Here is a 17,362-nt window from a genome sequence, read left to right as displayed (position 1 = left end):
CAATTTCTTTTATTTGCTTTTCAAGTTCAGCAAAGCGTGACGAAACCGGATCAGGCTCATCAGTTTTCACGCCGCGGATTGAATGGCGATCCTTGCGGGTTGCTTGCTGGGCGGCCTCCAACTTCATCGCATACACAACAGCAGAATTCAGGTCTTTGACATCCGCCATCCGTAGAGCTTTCTGGATTTCCGGATCTCGAACCCCGTCGATGTAGTAGTTGAGTGCCAGGTTGTCCCGATAATCCGCAGGACAGTCGCAAAAAGCAAGATGAGACAGTCTCTCGACGTCCGCCGCTAGCACTTGCAGGGTTTCCCCGGTTTTCTGGAAACGGGACTTCAACTGGAGTCGGCTGAAATCTTTCTGGCACTTCTCACCGAAGCGAAGCTCCAACGCAGATGTGAGGGCGGCGAAATCCAGGCGCTGGCTGTCCGGAAGGGTCTGAAGAATGTCCGCAGCGTCACTTCTCAGGTATGCTGCAAGATGGCAGGCCTTGGTAGCAGAGTCCCATCCGTTCGCTTCCGCCACTATCATGAATTGAGTTTTGTAAACCTGCCACGAAGTTTTCCCATCAAATGTGGCAAGTTTAATGAACGGTCGAGCAACCGATGTGGGAGCGCCAAACTGTACAGAACTGCTCCGCGGTCGCCAATCTCCTTTCCATGTTTTTAATTTTCTCATCCACATGATTTTCAACTGTTGCGATACGGTTTTCTACTGTTTCAAGTTTTTCATCAAAAGCATCAACTCGATGCTCTATCTCATTAAATTTATTTTCCATCACAGTCTTTACCGAAGTAAGGTCGTTTTTAATTTCCTCTTGGTTAGAAGCTAAATCATTTTTCAGCACCATTAAATCACTTTTCCATTGTTCTTGATTAGCCGCCAATTCATTTTTCAATTGTTCTTGATTAGCCGCCATATTATTTTTTAATTGCTCTTGATTAGCCGCCATATCGTTTTTTAATTGTTCTTGATTAGCCGCCATATCATTTTTAATTGTTCTTGATTAGCCGCCAAACTTTCAGTCAAGTCACTTTTCACAGCATTAATTGCTTCCAGAAGTTGTTTTAATTGGTCATCCATTGCGCGAGTAATCACCATAAAAACAAAGTCTATAAATTCAAACAGTCTTTATGAAAAAATGTCCAAAGTCGCACTTACTCCAAGAAAGTACAGAAGAAGCCCCACGTTGGGCGCCAAATTGTAACGGATTCGGTGCGACTTCCACTTTCTTGAAATGAAGACACAGTTCTTGATAAAAACACAGGAGCTTTATTTACACTATGTACAGGAGAAATCGTTAACAACTGCTAAAATAATCATCAGCAATTAAGCAAATATCACTCAACACCGTAAACTCAACGGTTACACTCGTATTTACTTGCAAATACGAAAACAACACAGCGAAATGCCTCGCTATAAACAGAGCTAATACACACTCTCCGTACAAATTCTCAATCGAAACTCCTCTTATCCATCGCTAACGGCTTATATAAACACCGAAAAGAAATCTCTCAAATATTCCACACGCTTCTGGAAAAAAGTAGACCGTTATCAAATTTCATCAATGAACAAAAAGGAAATAGGGGGGTCGTATACTTTAGCCATATGAAAAGGGGTTGTATATTCAATACGGGAAACTATTTACAGGTTACGTTACTACAATAATTACTATTTACAGGATTTGTAACAGTTGTATTGTTGGCTATCTTTGCTTTTCGTGACTGTTCAAGGCTTTTCTCAAGTCAAATCTTAAAGTAAGATTTTTGCACAAGATTGGCAAATAATACATGATCTGGCTGATCATTTTCCATTTAAACGGAACTTTAATGTAATTAATGGTTTTTAATATTATTTATGCTGATTGAACACTTACTCATTATCTAATCAATCAGCAGATCGCCAAAATTTTTGCAGAAAGATTTCCGTAGCTGATGCATTTGGCAGTTTTTTTCAACGTCGCTGTTTTTGAAGCCGAAGACTACGTAATAATCTTTCTGAGCTTTCACCATGTAAACAAAATATCGCCAATCAAAGAATCTTTAAAAAACTTTTTTTACTGTGTTAAATAATCCAGCAACTAAATTAAGCAAATCCATAAACAGCACAAAAACTTCCATTAATTTTCCTTTTTGCACAATGTCAAACAATCGCCAAATTTTACTACTTATTTTGGAAATATTTCGGATGAAACTCTTTAGCGCCATTGTATGGCGACCAAAAGTATCTCAGCACCTGGCGATAATATCTCAACGAAAATTAATATCATACCGTTTTACAAAGTAAGGAAAAAAGGGGGGAGCGTAATGGAAGGTATCCCAAAACGATTCAAGCAAATTCGGTAAAATCGCACCAAGAGCCCACAATGATTGAAATTTCCCAAAATAACTAAAGCAAGTATAATAGAATTACGAGCGCGGTTATATTTTTTTTAAAACTTCGTACTTCAATAGCCATACAGAGAAGGTTTTAGACTCCATGTTAAAAAAAAAGTATCAAGAGATTAATCTTTTTAAACCGAGAAGATTAATTTCATGTTTTGGAAATTTGTATATGCTTAAATATAGTGCTTTCGTTTCTAAATCAATACTACTTTGTTCTTTATACTTATTGCTATTTTAGTTTTAAGGGTAAGGATGAAACTCGATTTTTAATCACGTCAAAAAGATGTGTTTTAAATTCTTTCACTTAAAACAGAAAACAAAAGCAAGTAATAATTTTTCCTCATAATTATTACAGACCCAGGCAACGCCGGGTATTTTTGCTAGTGATTTTCTAATTTCATTGTTTTATGAACAGAATGGTTATTTAACTTTTTATATATAATTCTGTATGAGTTTTAAAAATTTCTTTCTCATATGTATCTTTTTTAAAACCAAACGGGTCCGAAAATTGTTATTTTCAAGTTACTACTGCATTGCATGTAGAATAATGCTCCGCATTAAGCCATAACAACGTAAATCTGTTTTTAAAAAATCCTCTATATTTATTGATGAATGTTTCAAAAGCCCAACTTTCGAAAACTGTAAACAAACGTTTTTAGGCTCTTCTGCAAAGTAGTGAAAGTGTGACATACGTTAGTCTGGAGCATGTCAAATTTGATGACCAATTCCTATGATAAAAAAGCAATTTACTCCTGTCATAGCGTTACGAGTTATTTTCTAACTTACTATATTGGTATTCGTAAATAGCGAAGATCAAACATAAACATCTGCCACGACTGCAGTCGCAAGTGGTCGCAGCTAAAATGTTGTTGTTTATTTACAGGAAGGATTGAACTATTGATACATGTAAATTTTAGCTCACCGGAAGCCGCCGATAAAAGTATATTCCACAATACTTTTCATTATATTTTTAAGAAAATGATGTTTTTTTTATTTCAGGTAGTTTTCAATTTTGATGAATTTTTAATTTTTAACTACAATGTAATATGCATCCTATAAGTGTGAAAAACTAATCAGAAATGACTTTTATTAAATTTTTGTCCTCCTTATTGAACGAATGAATTAAAACTGAAGTATAAGGCGTACGTCCGAAATAAGTAAAAACATAATTGTTCAACAATCTCGGCCTATTTTTGTAAAAACGATTTTTTTTTTCAAAAAACTCTTATGGAGTAAGTTACTACAACTAAAGGGCTAAGTAATTACGGCATGAAATATTTTTATCTTAAAACTTAAAAATGGCTATTTTTTCCGCCCTTGAACCACTGTGCGTCGTCTCCCGAAAATTAAAGAGCATACGCGTTCTTTTCAAACTTTCTTTTGTAAATGAAAAATGACAAGAGTCAACATTGTGGGAAAGAATGATGGCATGCAGGGGCAGACTGGGCCTCGAAGAGGGGGCCAACCCCCTGGCTCCCAAAGGGTGCCAAAAAAAAAGAGAAAGAGAGAGAGAAACGACGGCACAAAAGCGCACAAGTTCAAAAACACTAAAAAAAAAAAGAAGCGCACAGGAGTGAGGGCACATAAAAAAGACCCCACGAAGACGCACAGGTTTGCGAGAGTAAAAAAAAAAAAAAAAAAACAGAGACGCATCACGTTTGAGAACGGAAATAAAAGTAAAGTAAAAAATTTTTTTTTGAAAAAAGGATCGAGAGCGGGGGTTGGGGGGGGGGGACAAGGTGAACATGCTCGAGGACGCGAAAGAAAAACCAAAAGAGCTCAGGTTTAAGGGTGCGAAAAAAAGATAGCACAGGTTTGTGGGTATAGTAAAAAAAATAAGTTGCACAGTTTGAAGGAGCAAAAAAAAAAAAAAAAAAATAAAACCGGAGGCGTACAAATTTGAGGTAGTAAAAAGAAATAAAAGCGCACACGTTCGAGGGCACAAATAAAATGAAATGAAAATAAAAAGGTTCTAGGTTGCAAAAGGAAAAAAAAATCGAGGGCGCTCAGGTTTGCAGGTTTGAGTGCGCAAGAAAAACACGAAGTTGCACAGGCTTGAAAGCGAAAAAAAAAAAAAAAAAAAAAGCGAAGGCGCTCAGGATCAAGAGGGAAAAAAAAGAAAAAAAATCATAATAATACTAATAATAATTTGAACTTTGACATATTGAATTCAAATTATGTTTTTCGCAATCACGAGTGTGTTTGTATGTAGGCGTGTGTGTGGGGTATGTTTGTTTGTGGGGGGTATGTGTGTGTGTATGTATGTGTGTTTGTGTGTTGTGTGGGGGTGGGGGGTAGTGTATTATGTGCATGTGTGGGTAGTTGTGTGTATGTGCAGGTGTTTGTGTATGTGTTTGTGTGTGTAGGTGTATGTGCGTGTGTGTGTGTGTAGGTGTATGTGTAAGTGTAGGCAAGTAAGTGACGCAATCTGGAGATGGTTTTCGCTACAGGAGCAGCATCGTGAGACGGCTGGCCAATGGTGGTGTTGCAGAGGGAGGCGGGGGAAAAATAAAATCATAGGAATTCAAAACTGTCAAGCGAGAACAATAAGTAATCGTGATTGCTCAAAAAAAACCACGGGCGCATACGTTTGAGGGCGCGAAAAAAAAAAAAAAATAAACGATGGCGCACAGTTCGAGGTCAAAAAAAAAAGGGGGGGGGCGCTCAGATTCAAGAGCGAAAAAAAAAGAAAGAAAGAAATATAAAAACGAAGATTGCACAGGTTTGAAAGCGCACCCTCCCCCCCCCCAAAATAATAATAAAATAAATAAATAAATAAAAAATAATAATAAAAATTAATTTGAATTTTGACATCTGGAATTCAAATTATGTTTTTCGCAATCACGAGTGTGTGTGTGTGTGTGTGTGTGTCTGCAGGTGTGTGTTTGTGTCTGTGTGCAGGCAAGAGTGTGAATGTGTGTAGGCGTGTGTGTATAAGAGTCTGTGTATGTATGTGTGTGTGTGTATACGTGCGTGTAAGTGTAGGATATGGACGCAACCTGAAGACGGTTTTCGCTATAGGAGCAGCATCGTGAGGCAGCCGGTCGACGGTGGTGCTGCAGAAATAAAAGCAATAGGCAATCGTGATTGCTAAAAAAAAAAAAAAAAAAAAAAAAAAAAAAAAAAAAAAAACAAGGATAAACAACAACACAGGTTTGTTAGACAATAACAAAAGATGCGGATGTATTGTGCATAATGTTTGTATCAGAGTGATTCCACGTCACCTGACCTGATTTTTCAAACTGTCCCCACTCGATCATCCCCGATGGGATGAAATTTTATAGAGGGATAGAGATGTCTTTGAAACTAACCTTATGCTTATTTTCAACTTCTGAGATCCAAATCCTGAGGATCTAGGATCTCCAAAATATAGTGTGGTGGATCAGCTTTGGTGGTGGTCCATGGTGGGCTTTGGTGTGGCTTTGGTGTGGCCATGGTGTGGCTTTGGTGGTGGCTATGGTGGTGGTCCATAAAATGGTGGATCAGCTTTGTGATAAGAATTACCATGTGTATTCAAGGTTACATAAAGTTTTACGACACTGGAAGCATGAAATTTTGGGAACTTAAAGTACATTTGGCTGTTGGTTTGTTCTAGTATTTATTTGAGTTTGAGCTCACAAGATTTTGAGTAGCACACATAAACTCGTGAAAAAACGCTCTTTTATACTGAAATCATCATTTTTGAGACCATTTAATTAAGTAAGATGATTAGATCTCATGGTTTTCTGACATGAGTCTAAAACTACACCACGTAGAGCACAATTACAGCTCTTGCTCAAAGTTATTGACTCAGGCATTATAGAGTAATTGTCCTAAAACTTTAATTCCTTTAATTCTTGTTGTTTCATATAATCAACTTTGAGACCGCGTAGTTAAAAAAAACCTGATTAGTTGCCGTGGGTTTCTAACCTGGACCTTAAACTACATCACTCGCACTATAACAACAGCTGTGTACCAAAGTTGTTGACCCGTCGTGATCAAAGTTATTGATCTCTAAACTTGGCCATTTAAAAAAAAAAATCATCGACTTTAATTAAAGCCAAGAAAAACGAAAACTATTTTATATTTTTCTTAGTACTATACTGTGGTGAGTAGTTAATCATATACTTATTTCTGAGGGTTACTCATGGCTTTAGCAGATATCCGGGCCCAAACAAGGCAAAAAAAAGTTTTAAAATTGCATTTTCAATTGACCTTTGCCCTCAAAGCCATGAGTGAGTCACCAAAATATTTATACTAGAATGTACTTAGTATCAAGTAGTATCCTTATTTAAAAGCACTGACTTCGCCTACTCATTGCTTTTCAAGTAAAGCAATCATATGTTTAGCTCTTTTTTTTTACTTCCTTTTACAAAAAAGGAAGTATTGTATTCGCGAAAAAATTTTCACTCAAAAATCGGCCTTAATTTCCATTTTGCTCACCCCCAAATGAATGTTGAGTTTTTTTTTTCGACCCGACCACACGTACATATGTACCTAAGAACGTATAGAAGCCCGAAATATCCATTTTGACGTTTTCCGAGTTAATAACAACGAGTTTTCTCGTGACGTCTGTATGTACGTATGTATGTGTGTATGTATGTCGCATAACTCAAGAACGGTATGTCCTAGAAAGTTGAAATTTGGTACGCAGACTCCTAGTGGGGTCTAGTTGTGCACCTCTTTTTTTGGTTGGATTCGGGTGTTTCTAAAGGGGTCTTTTGCACCTTTTTGGGGGGAATTCATTGTTAATTTCGATGCAAACTCAAGTGGTGTTATAATTTGGAGGACACTTGGCGTTTTATCGCCAGTCTTTTGGTCGCCAAGTTTTGTCGCCAACGTGGCGACAAATTTGGCGATTTTTTAAAAATATGATTTTAATGTGGCCATTGTTGGTGATATTTAGAGAGTTAATTCTTGTATCACATTAAAATTGCAATAATGGGGAAATAACATTAAATTGGTGTAAAAGGAAGTCATGTTTTGCACACATCAGCTCGTTTTTTTTTCACGACTTTAAACTTTGACCCCTAATCAAGGACAAACAAATCATTTTTTTTAAAAAGAAACTTCGCTTTTTCTTATCATAGTACCACTAACACATCCTGAAATTTTTACGAAAATTGAAGACATCAACTATCAAAAGTGTCCAACTTTAAAAAAAAAATGCCTCAACTGCTCCCCTTGTAAAAAGTTGAAAAAAGCAAAAAAAGAGAAAACAAGTTGTTTTTTCTGCATCAAGAGTACTCCGACACAGAAAGTGCTTTTACACACAGGGTATTATTATTATTATTATTATTGCGGTGTAAGGTACAAAACTTGGAGGAGAAAAATTGAACGCCAATGCCTGTGCCAACTACTTGCCAATGCAAAGCAATTTGTAATAAAAGAAATCAAAGTCGAAATAGATATAAATATGCAGAAATAGATATAATAATAATGCAAAATTATGGAAACGAAAGTCATGGAGTTCGACATTAAGTCGGAAGAAATAGATGGTAAAGTTATGCAGATTTTGATACTCTTGGGAATAATTCTTTACAAAGGACATTAATTTTAAACTGCACATATTAAAGTTGCAATATTGTATTTCATTAGAAAAAAAAATACCGTACGTTTAATCACTACCAAACGAAAAAAAAAAGGATTAATATACAAAATTTAAATAAAAAATGAAAATGAAAGATTAAAAGAATTAACCTCAATAATTTTTTGTTAAAAAAATAGTTTGCTTTTTTTTTTTAATGAGAGCTTGAATTCGTCTCCCATGCGGTGACTTAAAAAAAAAAAATAGCCAAAGAGGTAAAAACACTTCGATTTTGAGTGGACAAGGCATATATCTCATTGGACAGATTATATTCTATGCAAGTGACGCGTTATTGGTTTTACCGCTTTTAGCCTCCATTAGCCGAAAACTGCATCGATTACTATAGTTTTTTGAATTACGAAATATAAGTAATTGAACATTTTTTTAAATTTAATTTGCTTATTTATTTCTTTTTTTTATTTATTTACAGTTGGTTCTCTCCTTAACGACGCTCTATTTAACGTTTTTTTTCTATTTAAAGACTACTTTTCATGCTCCCGGATGCTTCACTGTAGTTTTAGAAGCATTCTATTTAAGGACGCCTTCTACTTAAGGACGGGGAGGGTTTTTGGTTGTTCTTTGAAAGTCTTTAAATAGAGAACCAACTTTATTTATTTATTTATTTTTTGCGGCCTAATTTAGTTAATATTTTTAATGGGAAATGCACTGAGCAGTGGTGGTTCGTGGGTGGGCCCCCTCACTTTTCCAGACAATTAATTCATAACTTTTTATTTATTTTCCTCTTTTTTTTTGGTGAGTGCGTGCTTGAAATTTAAAAAAAAAATGAATGTATGTGTGGGAAGGAAAAGGGGGTGGGGGGGTCAAGGAAATATATTTTTTTGATATTACTTTGTTGCATTTTCCCCGTGAAATGAAATGATTCCACCTAATATTCTTAATTTTTCCTTCAAGAGGGAAATTAAAATTTGAATTTAAAATTTTCAATAGTTACAGCTTGTTGACCCCCCTCTTCGCCCCGCATTATTTCTTTATTTCCTTCGCTTAAAATTGTGTTCGAAAATCGATTAAAAGTGAGTTTTTGGAGCTTCAGTTTCAAAAAATTGACGTTACCAATTATCGCGTTTTTAAGCCTTCATTTTCAGGAAGGATTCGGACAAGGGCCCCCAAACCGCCTTCCTTTATTATCATCTAAACATAGGTTTTTTAAACAACGACTTACGGAAAATTTAAGTGAAATAGTCTCTCCTCCTCATATTACCATAAAACCTTGTGCTTAGGTTTTTAGAACTTCAATTTTGAAAAGAATTTCAGGGGAGAGCGTCAGTACCCCTTTTCGTAAAAAATCTTGAAAGTTTGTCTACAATTGCGTTTTTGGAATTGCAATTTCGAAAAATTGGAGGGGATAGGAGGAATTGATTTCTATTTATGTTTCAAAAAAATAAATAAATAAATAAATAAAAAAGTTAAAAGATCGGGAAGAGTCCCGAAGCTCCATCCCTTAGCATAACGTCAATAAATATGATCTAAAACCGCGTTTTAAGGCTTTGATTTCTGCAAATTTCAGCGGAGTCCTCTGTACTGTTCTTTCCCCTAACATCACCAAAGACAGTCAAAAACTGCCATTTTAAAACTACTTAAAGTTTCAATATTGAGAGATTTGATGAGCAAATCAAATCAATCAAATTGATGAGATTTTTTTCTTTTTGTGTCCCTGCCCATCTTAAAAACTATTTTCTAGTTGCGCTACTGCTGCGTGTTGTGTTGTATGTACATGAGTGCATATATTGTCAAAATAATATTTCATTAATCAAAAAGTGTTTTCCAATTGTTACACAGAAATTATTACTTATTTTAAGTTACTGCTCATGTTGTTTTAAAGAGAATGTGAAAAGTAATCAAAATAATTTTAAGAAAATAAAGAGTTCGATTTTTTTTTCTTTGTCTGCAGAAAAATTCTGTATCTCGCCCATGGAATAATATGCAGAAAGGTGCAACTCGCATGAGATTCGCTCAGATTTTTCTTACAACCTAGCTTCTTAATTTATTTATTTTTCTTTTTTAAAAATTTAGTTTATCTATTTTTACCTTATTTATTTTAAAGCAAATACTGAGATACATTTTCATTTTCGTTAAAGGGTTTTTCATTTATAGTTTTTACATATTTCTCTGATAACAATATTTTTGCACTTTTATAAATTGGTCTTGCTTAAAATAAAATTAATTTTACTCGTTCAAAATAATTAGTTATTAAAAGATTGAACATAATATCACTATTAAAATTTTTAGATTAATATTACTTTTTAAAATTTATTTATTATGAAAAATCTCCCCTGCAGCCCCTTACCGGTCCTGCAGGGGGAGACGTACTGCAGCGCATACTGGATATAAACGGATATAATAATTTTCGTGATGTATTTTGTGGCTTTTCCCAATCTGATTTTTAAATTTTAATTTTTAAAGTCAGAGGGCGAAAGTGCACCACCCTGGCGGCGATCATGAACATAAACATGAGCTTAATATATTTCGTGATTTACTTAGTAGTTTAAGTATTTTGTAGCTTGCCCCTAGTTTAAAAAGGATTTAACTTTATTAATTTAACACAAATAACTATTTTAAGAAAATTTAAATATTAAAAGAATATTTTAAAAAAAATTATTTTTTGTTTTCAAAACCCGACGGGGGTGGGGGAGGGAAGGGGGTGCGTGCACCTATGATCTGGCCCCCTCACTTTTTCAAGGCACGAGCCACCACTGGCATTGAGTATTATGCAATTTTCCCTGACCTAGAAAAATTGAAATCACTGACCTGAAAGAATGTCCTTAAAAACATAAAAAGGAAAAAAAATGCATTTGAGGTTTTAAAAATTCCTTGCAATTGAACAAAAATTTAAATCAAAACATAATTTCTTTCCGGAATTTATGTAGAAGTTTTTATTAAAAAAAATGCATCGGATTCAATTTTTGCTGTTTATTGATTGTCAATAATAATGAAACCGGTAAAAATTCTAAATAATGCGCCTGTGAACGCTGAAAAAGTTGCATGAAACAATTTTGCTGAACGGTTCTAGTCAGGATTCTTCATTGTAGTAACGACTTTTATTTTAGAGAACTAGAAAATCAGCCGTTAAGAAGGTATGACGGGTGAAAACTGCTTCTAAATTTGAACGAAGCAATGCCTAATTGGTAATATTTTGATAGTTGAAATTTTAACCCTCTTTCCAATGGTCCCTAAACTCCAGTAGATAGCTTTCATTGTTGATTCATTGTTCATTTCATCATTCTCCTAAAATGACAGTTTTACCAGTAAAACAGTTAAGATGCTAGATCCAGTTCAGCCTCGTCAAAATAAAGCATTTCCCTGCACGTCAAACATTAGCAAAAAATATTATCAAATGGGGACGTTTCCAAAATTTTAAAAGTATTTTTTTCTGAAAGAACATGATTAAAAACATAGGATCTAACTATTTTTTAAATAATTTGTTTAAGTTTAATATTTTAAAAAAATTACTTAAATCGGTGCCCTGTCATTGTTTACATTTCTTGCCGATGACATCATAAATGGTTAAATGCTATTCTGTGTTGCCATTCACAGAGCAAAATATTTAATTCGCATCTTTGCTCACGTGTATTGGAAACGATATGGTTGATAGCAAGCATAGAGCGTAATTTTAATTCGCTTCTTGATTTATCATAACGTGGAAACGCGGTACGAAGATGCGCCAAAGAGCATCGTTTGTGACGTCATTAAGACCTTGCCTTGTTTGAAAAATCGGACAGTTTAAAAAATTAATTAAAAAATAACTGTTGGGAAAATGAAAGAATTTTCTGGGTTCATGTTTTTTTTTTTTTTTTTTTTTTTTTTTTTTTATTCTATCAATTTCAGTGACTAAAAGTGCTACTTTTGACTGAAGGAAACAACCCCATTATCATGCCGTGGCGCGAGTTTCATTGTTGGTGACGTCAACGTTACTCGCTTGATTGTTCGCTATTGTACAGGGTGTATGAGTACAGCGTTTACAGACTTTCAGGGCAGATAGAGTACACCTTGACAATGGGAAATCACATAGCAATGCATGGTCGGAAACACTTTCCTAGCGCGGTAGTGACGACACAAATCACCAAAAAACCAAGACTCGAATAAAGCCCTGGTTTCCTAGAAGCGAAATCACCGAGCTTTAGCGTCGCTACTCGGTGTGACGCTGAAATCAAAGTCAAGTGATTCCGGCGTGACCACTCACACCGTCGGTTTCGCTCGGGCGTGCATGCGCAGAAGAATCAATTTTTCCTCTCGGCGATAAGCGACGCCGAAGGTCGGCGATTCGCTCCTAGGAAACCAATGCTTTAGAGAAGAAAACATGTTTATTATCCTTAGTATAGAAAAAAGTTTAAAAAAAAAAAGTAAAAAAAAAATAATAATTTGAAATTAGACCTCTTGAATTGAAATTATGTTTTTTGCAATCACGAGTGTGTGTGTATGTAGGCGTGTGTGTTTATGTGTGTGGGGGTGGGGGGTTATGTTTGTTTGTATGTAGGGGGTATGTGTATGTGTGTGTAGGCATGTGTGTTTGTATCTGTGTGCAGGTATGAGTATGTGGGTAGTTGGGTGTATGAGTGTTTGTGTGTGTGGGGGGGGGATGTGTATGTGTGTGTAGGCATATGTGTTTGTGTCTGTGTGTAGGCATATGTGTTTGTGTCTGTGTGCAAGCATAAGTGGGTAGGTGTATGTATGTGTTTGTGTGTGTAGGTGTATATATGTATATATGTGTGTGTGTGTAGGTGCGTGTATGTATGCGTGTAAGTGTAGGATATGGACGCAACCTGGAACGGTTTTCGCTAGAGGAGCAGCATCGTGAGGCAGCAGGTCGACGGTGATGCTGCAGAGGGTGCTGGCGGGAAAATAAAATCATAGGACATCAAAACAGTCAAATGAAAGCAATAAGCAATCGTGATTGCTCAAAAAAAAAACACACAGGAAGGAGCCAACGATCGTCATCAAAGTAGGTGATCGAAATAGCGACCTCGGGCCGTGATGCATGCCTCACATCTCCGGCGCATTGAAAATCGAACGTCAAAGCGAGAGGGGCAACAAAACCCGCGTGTCAACTGATGCTTCGGTTTACGTAACGACATATATCGTGTGCACCAGACAAAACTTACCAGCATTTTTGCTATATTAAAAATGATAAACGTGTTTTCTCCTCTTATTCATCTCCTGAAATTCTCGTGCTTTCTGTCGTCACTATCGCGTCAGGAAAGTATTTCCGACCATGCATTGCTATGTGATTTTCCATCGTCTAGGTGTACTCTATCTGCACTGAAAGTCTGTAAACGCTGTACTCATACACCCGGTATATATGTGGATGCCAATGAAATTATAATGGGGAATGAATGTAATGATAAGAAAGATGTAGAGACTCTGTAGTAGGAACCACCCATAAATGACGTCATTCTTTGAGGAGGAAGGGATAGAGCCGCTATATATATAGGGGTCTTAGGAAGAGAGTAACAAGAAGTGTGACATCACACATTTTTTAAATAAAAATATTCCTTTGAAAAACAGAGTGATATCTGACAAGGGTAGGGAGGTGAGGTGAAGTGTGACACTTTGTGACACAGGGATGGAAGGTGAAATTTGTTGGAAAAAGTGTGACATCATTTATGAACAGCCCCTTAGTTCAGTTTTTAAGGAAGAGAAACAACACAGCTCGTTACATATACGGTTATAGGTTCTGTATTTTAAAACGAAAGATTTGTAACAGATTGCAGAAATTAGCAAAATATTTTATGCATTGAAGAAATATTTGGCGCTCAAAACTTTGATAAAAGTTACAAAACTGCAGTAAAAAGTAACTTCCTAGTTATTTAGTTATTATTTTTACTTTCCGCTATGGCTAATACACAGAAAAAAGTACTAGATTAGTGAACTATTTTGAATTTTGACGAATTTGCACCTTTTGAGATGCACTGGACACATTTTTATCAATTTTTGGAAAATATCTCTCTTAATTAAGTGAGCGGATTTTTATGACCGATCTAGCACAAAAACTACAGCATGAAATCGAATGAAATTTGGCACTTTACAACTTTACACATACAGTGGCTCCCAAAAGTGTTCGTACACCTACGACTTTCAATGAAAAAGGCCCCATGCATTGGTTAAAATTAATATTTCGGAATAGATATTTAATTACAAGATCTATGATCTATTTTTAACAAAACTACATGAAAATTTTTAATAAAACATTAAAACTTAATTTTTAAAAAATCAAAAACCAAAAAGTGCCGGAAATTTTATCTCACAAAAGTCTTCGCACACTTTGATAAAATGTCGAAATATTAGCAAATAATCTAACTTTTTACAAAATTATTATTTAGTAGAATATCACACAGTATCAACAACAGCTTTTTAACGTGTGGGAATAGATTTCATTGTTTATTTTTTTTTTTTATGCAATTTCTGAGTAAGTGTTCAACCACACTTCGAGTTTTACTGTTTCTAGCTCTATTTTCGTTTCAGAGCTGTATATTTGTAATCTAGCCTCCAAATATCTCTAAATATGTTACATTAAGTTGAACTCTGGCAATTTAGGAGATATTTCTAATTTTAAGGACAATTTTTGAGACATCAAACGCAAACGTGAACTTCTTATCGTTATATCGATAAAAAACAAAGTTGTTTCCGATTACCAAATTTTGGGCTAATAGTTTAAAATTGTGTTTTAAAATATTTAAATGAACAGCATGATTCATTATTTCTTTTAAAAATTCTAGATTTCCAAGTCCTGATGCACTTATGCACCCTCACACAAGAACACTTTCACCGTCCTGATTAAGTGATCCAACTAGGTTCTTAAGATTAAATTCCTAATTTTTTCTTCTATTGACAGATATACAGCAATTTAACCTAAAATATTGAATTTATTTTCCTCTATAAGTAAGAAGTTGTTCCAAAACTTTTTGAGCTTATTTATCATTGATTTTACGACGGAAAGCGTAAGCTTACTGTTTTTCTCACGAACAAGAAAATTTCTGCATGAAGACATCCCGCTAATCAGAGAACTTGACGAACAATTTTAGGTGAAAATTAAACATAAAATGTTTCATTCAATTCTGCAGAAACTTTTTCAGCACACAAATGTGTATTTTTCATAATTTTTTTAACTGTAAACCTCCGATCAGACTTTGTTAACTTTGCCAGTTGACCTTTTCTTACCTTGTTTTCGATCCGATTCTTGTCTTTAAATCATTTTTTTAAGCACTTCACTATAGAATGGTATAAATTAACTAATTTAGAGACATTTTAAACCAATTTATGTCTACTGTGAGGGGAAAAAAAATCAAATTTCGAATCGTGTTTGTTATTTTCTACTTATAGCTGCCATTAAAAAATAATAAACAGAATATTAGGGAATAAATAAACAAAAAATTAAAGGCAAATGACTTTACAGTGTCATTACAATACAAAAATAACAAAAAAACCACATATGATAATTTTAATCATCAATTTATTCAAAAATATTTCAGTGTACGATGACTTTTGTGGCGTATTTTTTCTTTGTCTCTTCGTTTTTTGACAAATTTCAAAAATAAAATCTGGCAATATTTTGAAAAAAAAACTACTAGGTTTTTTTCAGAATGGCATAGGAATGGTGTGAAAAAAAATTGGACTTCATATTCGAACTCAGCTTTGCGTTATTTTGGTTTTACTACAAAATTTCAAGGTGTACGAACACTTTTGGGAGCCACTGTATGCGCAGTGAGAGAAGCTAAGGGATGGAAGTAGGTACCAAAATTAAAAATTTAGAGACAATCAGTACAAATGGTAGGAGAGCCTATCCTTTGCTTTTTTGCTTTAGGGCAACAGATGATAGTAGTAGCCCTGGTGGGTGCTGCTATACAGCATGATTTAGAAAAAAAAAGTTCAATGAAAGCCAACCTCGGATCTGAATTTTAAACGTGTTTTACTCGAAACTTTAAAAAGTCTACTTACATTAGGGTGGTTCGAAAAAAGCGATTTCTTTATTTTGGAATCGCGTTACCTCTCAAAAGTTGTAGTTTGGTATCCTCAATTGGGGAAAAATAACAACAAAATTCTAAGTTGACGTCTTCAGAACGCGCATGAAGCTAAAAATTTGAAAAAACGTGCTAAAAATTAAATTTTTCAAAAAAAAAAAATATATATATATATATACTGTATATATATATATATATATATATATATATATATATATATATATATATATATTAGGGTGGTCCTTATTTTTGAAGTTGTAGATATTTTACACGACGCCCCCTCAATTTGTTCCATCATACAAATAAATGATCCATGCAAAATTTTAAGTCAATCCATGAATATTAACACGCGCCCCTAGGGCCCCCTTTTTTGATTTTTGAAGAAAAAATTGCGGATTTTCTCAATTTTATGTAAAAATATTCCTAGGTTTCATATTTAAAGTAATTTTGAACATCAATAGATGTTGCTACTTCCAGACCAACCATTCTCTCACTTTCATTCTGTAAAATTTTACATATTATATAGGGTACAAGTACACCAATGGCTTTGGGACAGGCATACCGCTATTCGAGCTGGTTTCAAACCAAGCAGCAGGGGAACATTTCTTTCCACCAAGATGGACACAAGGGATTCTAAAGGCCATTAATGAATGGCCTAGGCCATTTATGAATGATTTTTGACAACAACAAACTACCTCCTCCAGGCTTTGGGTGTGTTTGAAAAATCCTCGATTACCCTACCATAAAAATAAACTCTATTTTCCATATCTAAAATATAAATTAAAAAAAAATTCCAGATAGGAATAATGTAAAAATCTGTACTTTAAACTGTCTTCTATTTCAGTACATAGTCCTTTATTATCATCAAATTCCTCTTGCATTTCACAAGATTTAGAAACCGAAATGGGTATCTATCCTAACCAGTTGAACCTTTTTTCTATATCTGATCTACCACAACGCAAAAAAGCTTGACAACTATTGAAATCTGCTCGCATTTCATCAATGTTAGACAAATTCCATATTAGGGACAAAGATGCTGCTCATTTATTAACAGCCTATGTAGATGCAGTAAATTTAAATCCAAATAACCTTATGATCAATCGTACATCCCTTAAGAGAGCAAGAGAAAATCTTCGAGAGGTAAAATCAGATTTCATGAATTTAAATTTAGGTTTTTTATTTATTCCCTGGGATACAAAGCTACATCCAGATTTAACTGGGGAAAAACGCCCGATAGGCTTACCATGATAGCTTCAGGTTCCAATGTTGAACAGCTTCGAAGAATTTTTGAGATATTTCTTCAGTTGTATATGATATCTTAGATGATTGCTCTTTATTGCTAACTGTTCAAGCTGTAGTGTAGCTTACAATACCAGCCGTATAAATTATGCATGTAATTTTTTAGAGCAAAAGCTGAACGGTGATATATTGCATTTGT

At 34.8% G+C, this 17,362-nt stretch overlaps 1 protein-coding gene across 1 annotated transcript in view; it reads right to left on the bottom strand.

Moving 5' to 3' along the window:
- Positions 1–5,709: 5,709 nt before the first annotated feature.
- LOC129216701 (serine/threonine-protein phosphatase PP2A-like) overlaps positions 5,710–17,362 on the bottom strand; it is a 48,397-nt gene continuing 36,744 nt past the window's right edge. Inside the window, exon 4 of the mRNA XM_054850918.1 lies at positions 5,710–5,871. Within this exon, the coding sequence (XP_054706893.1) occupies positions 5,710–5,871 (162 nt within the window). The remainder of the gene's footprint in view (positions 5,872–17,362) is intronic.

Source organism: Uloborus diversus, chromosome 2 (genome assembly GCF_026930045.1).
Source record: "Uloborus diversus isolate 005 chromosome 2, Udiv.v.3.1, whole genome shotgun sequence".
Taxonomy (NCBI): domain Eukaryota; kingdom Metazoa; phylum Arthropoda; class Arachnida; order Araneae; family Uloboridae; genus Uloborus; species Uloborus diversus.
This window is presented reverse-complemented; position numbering and strand designations above follow the sequence as displayed.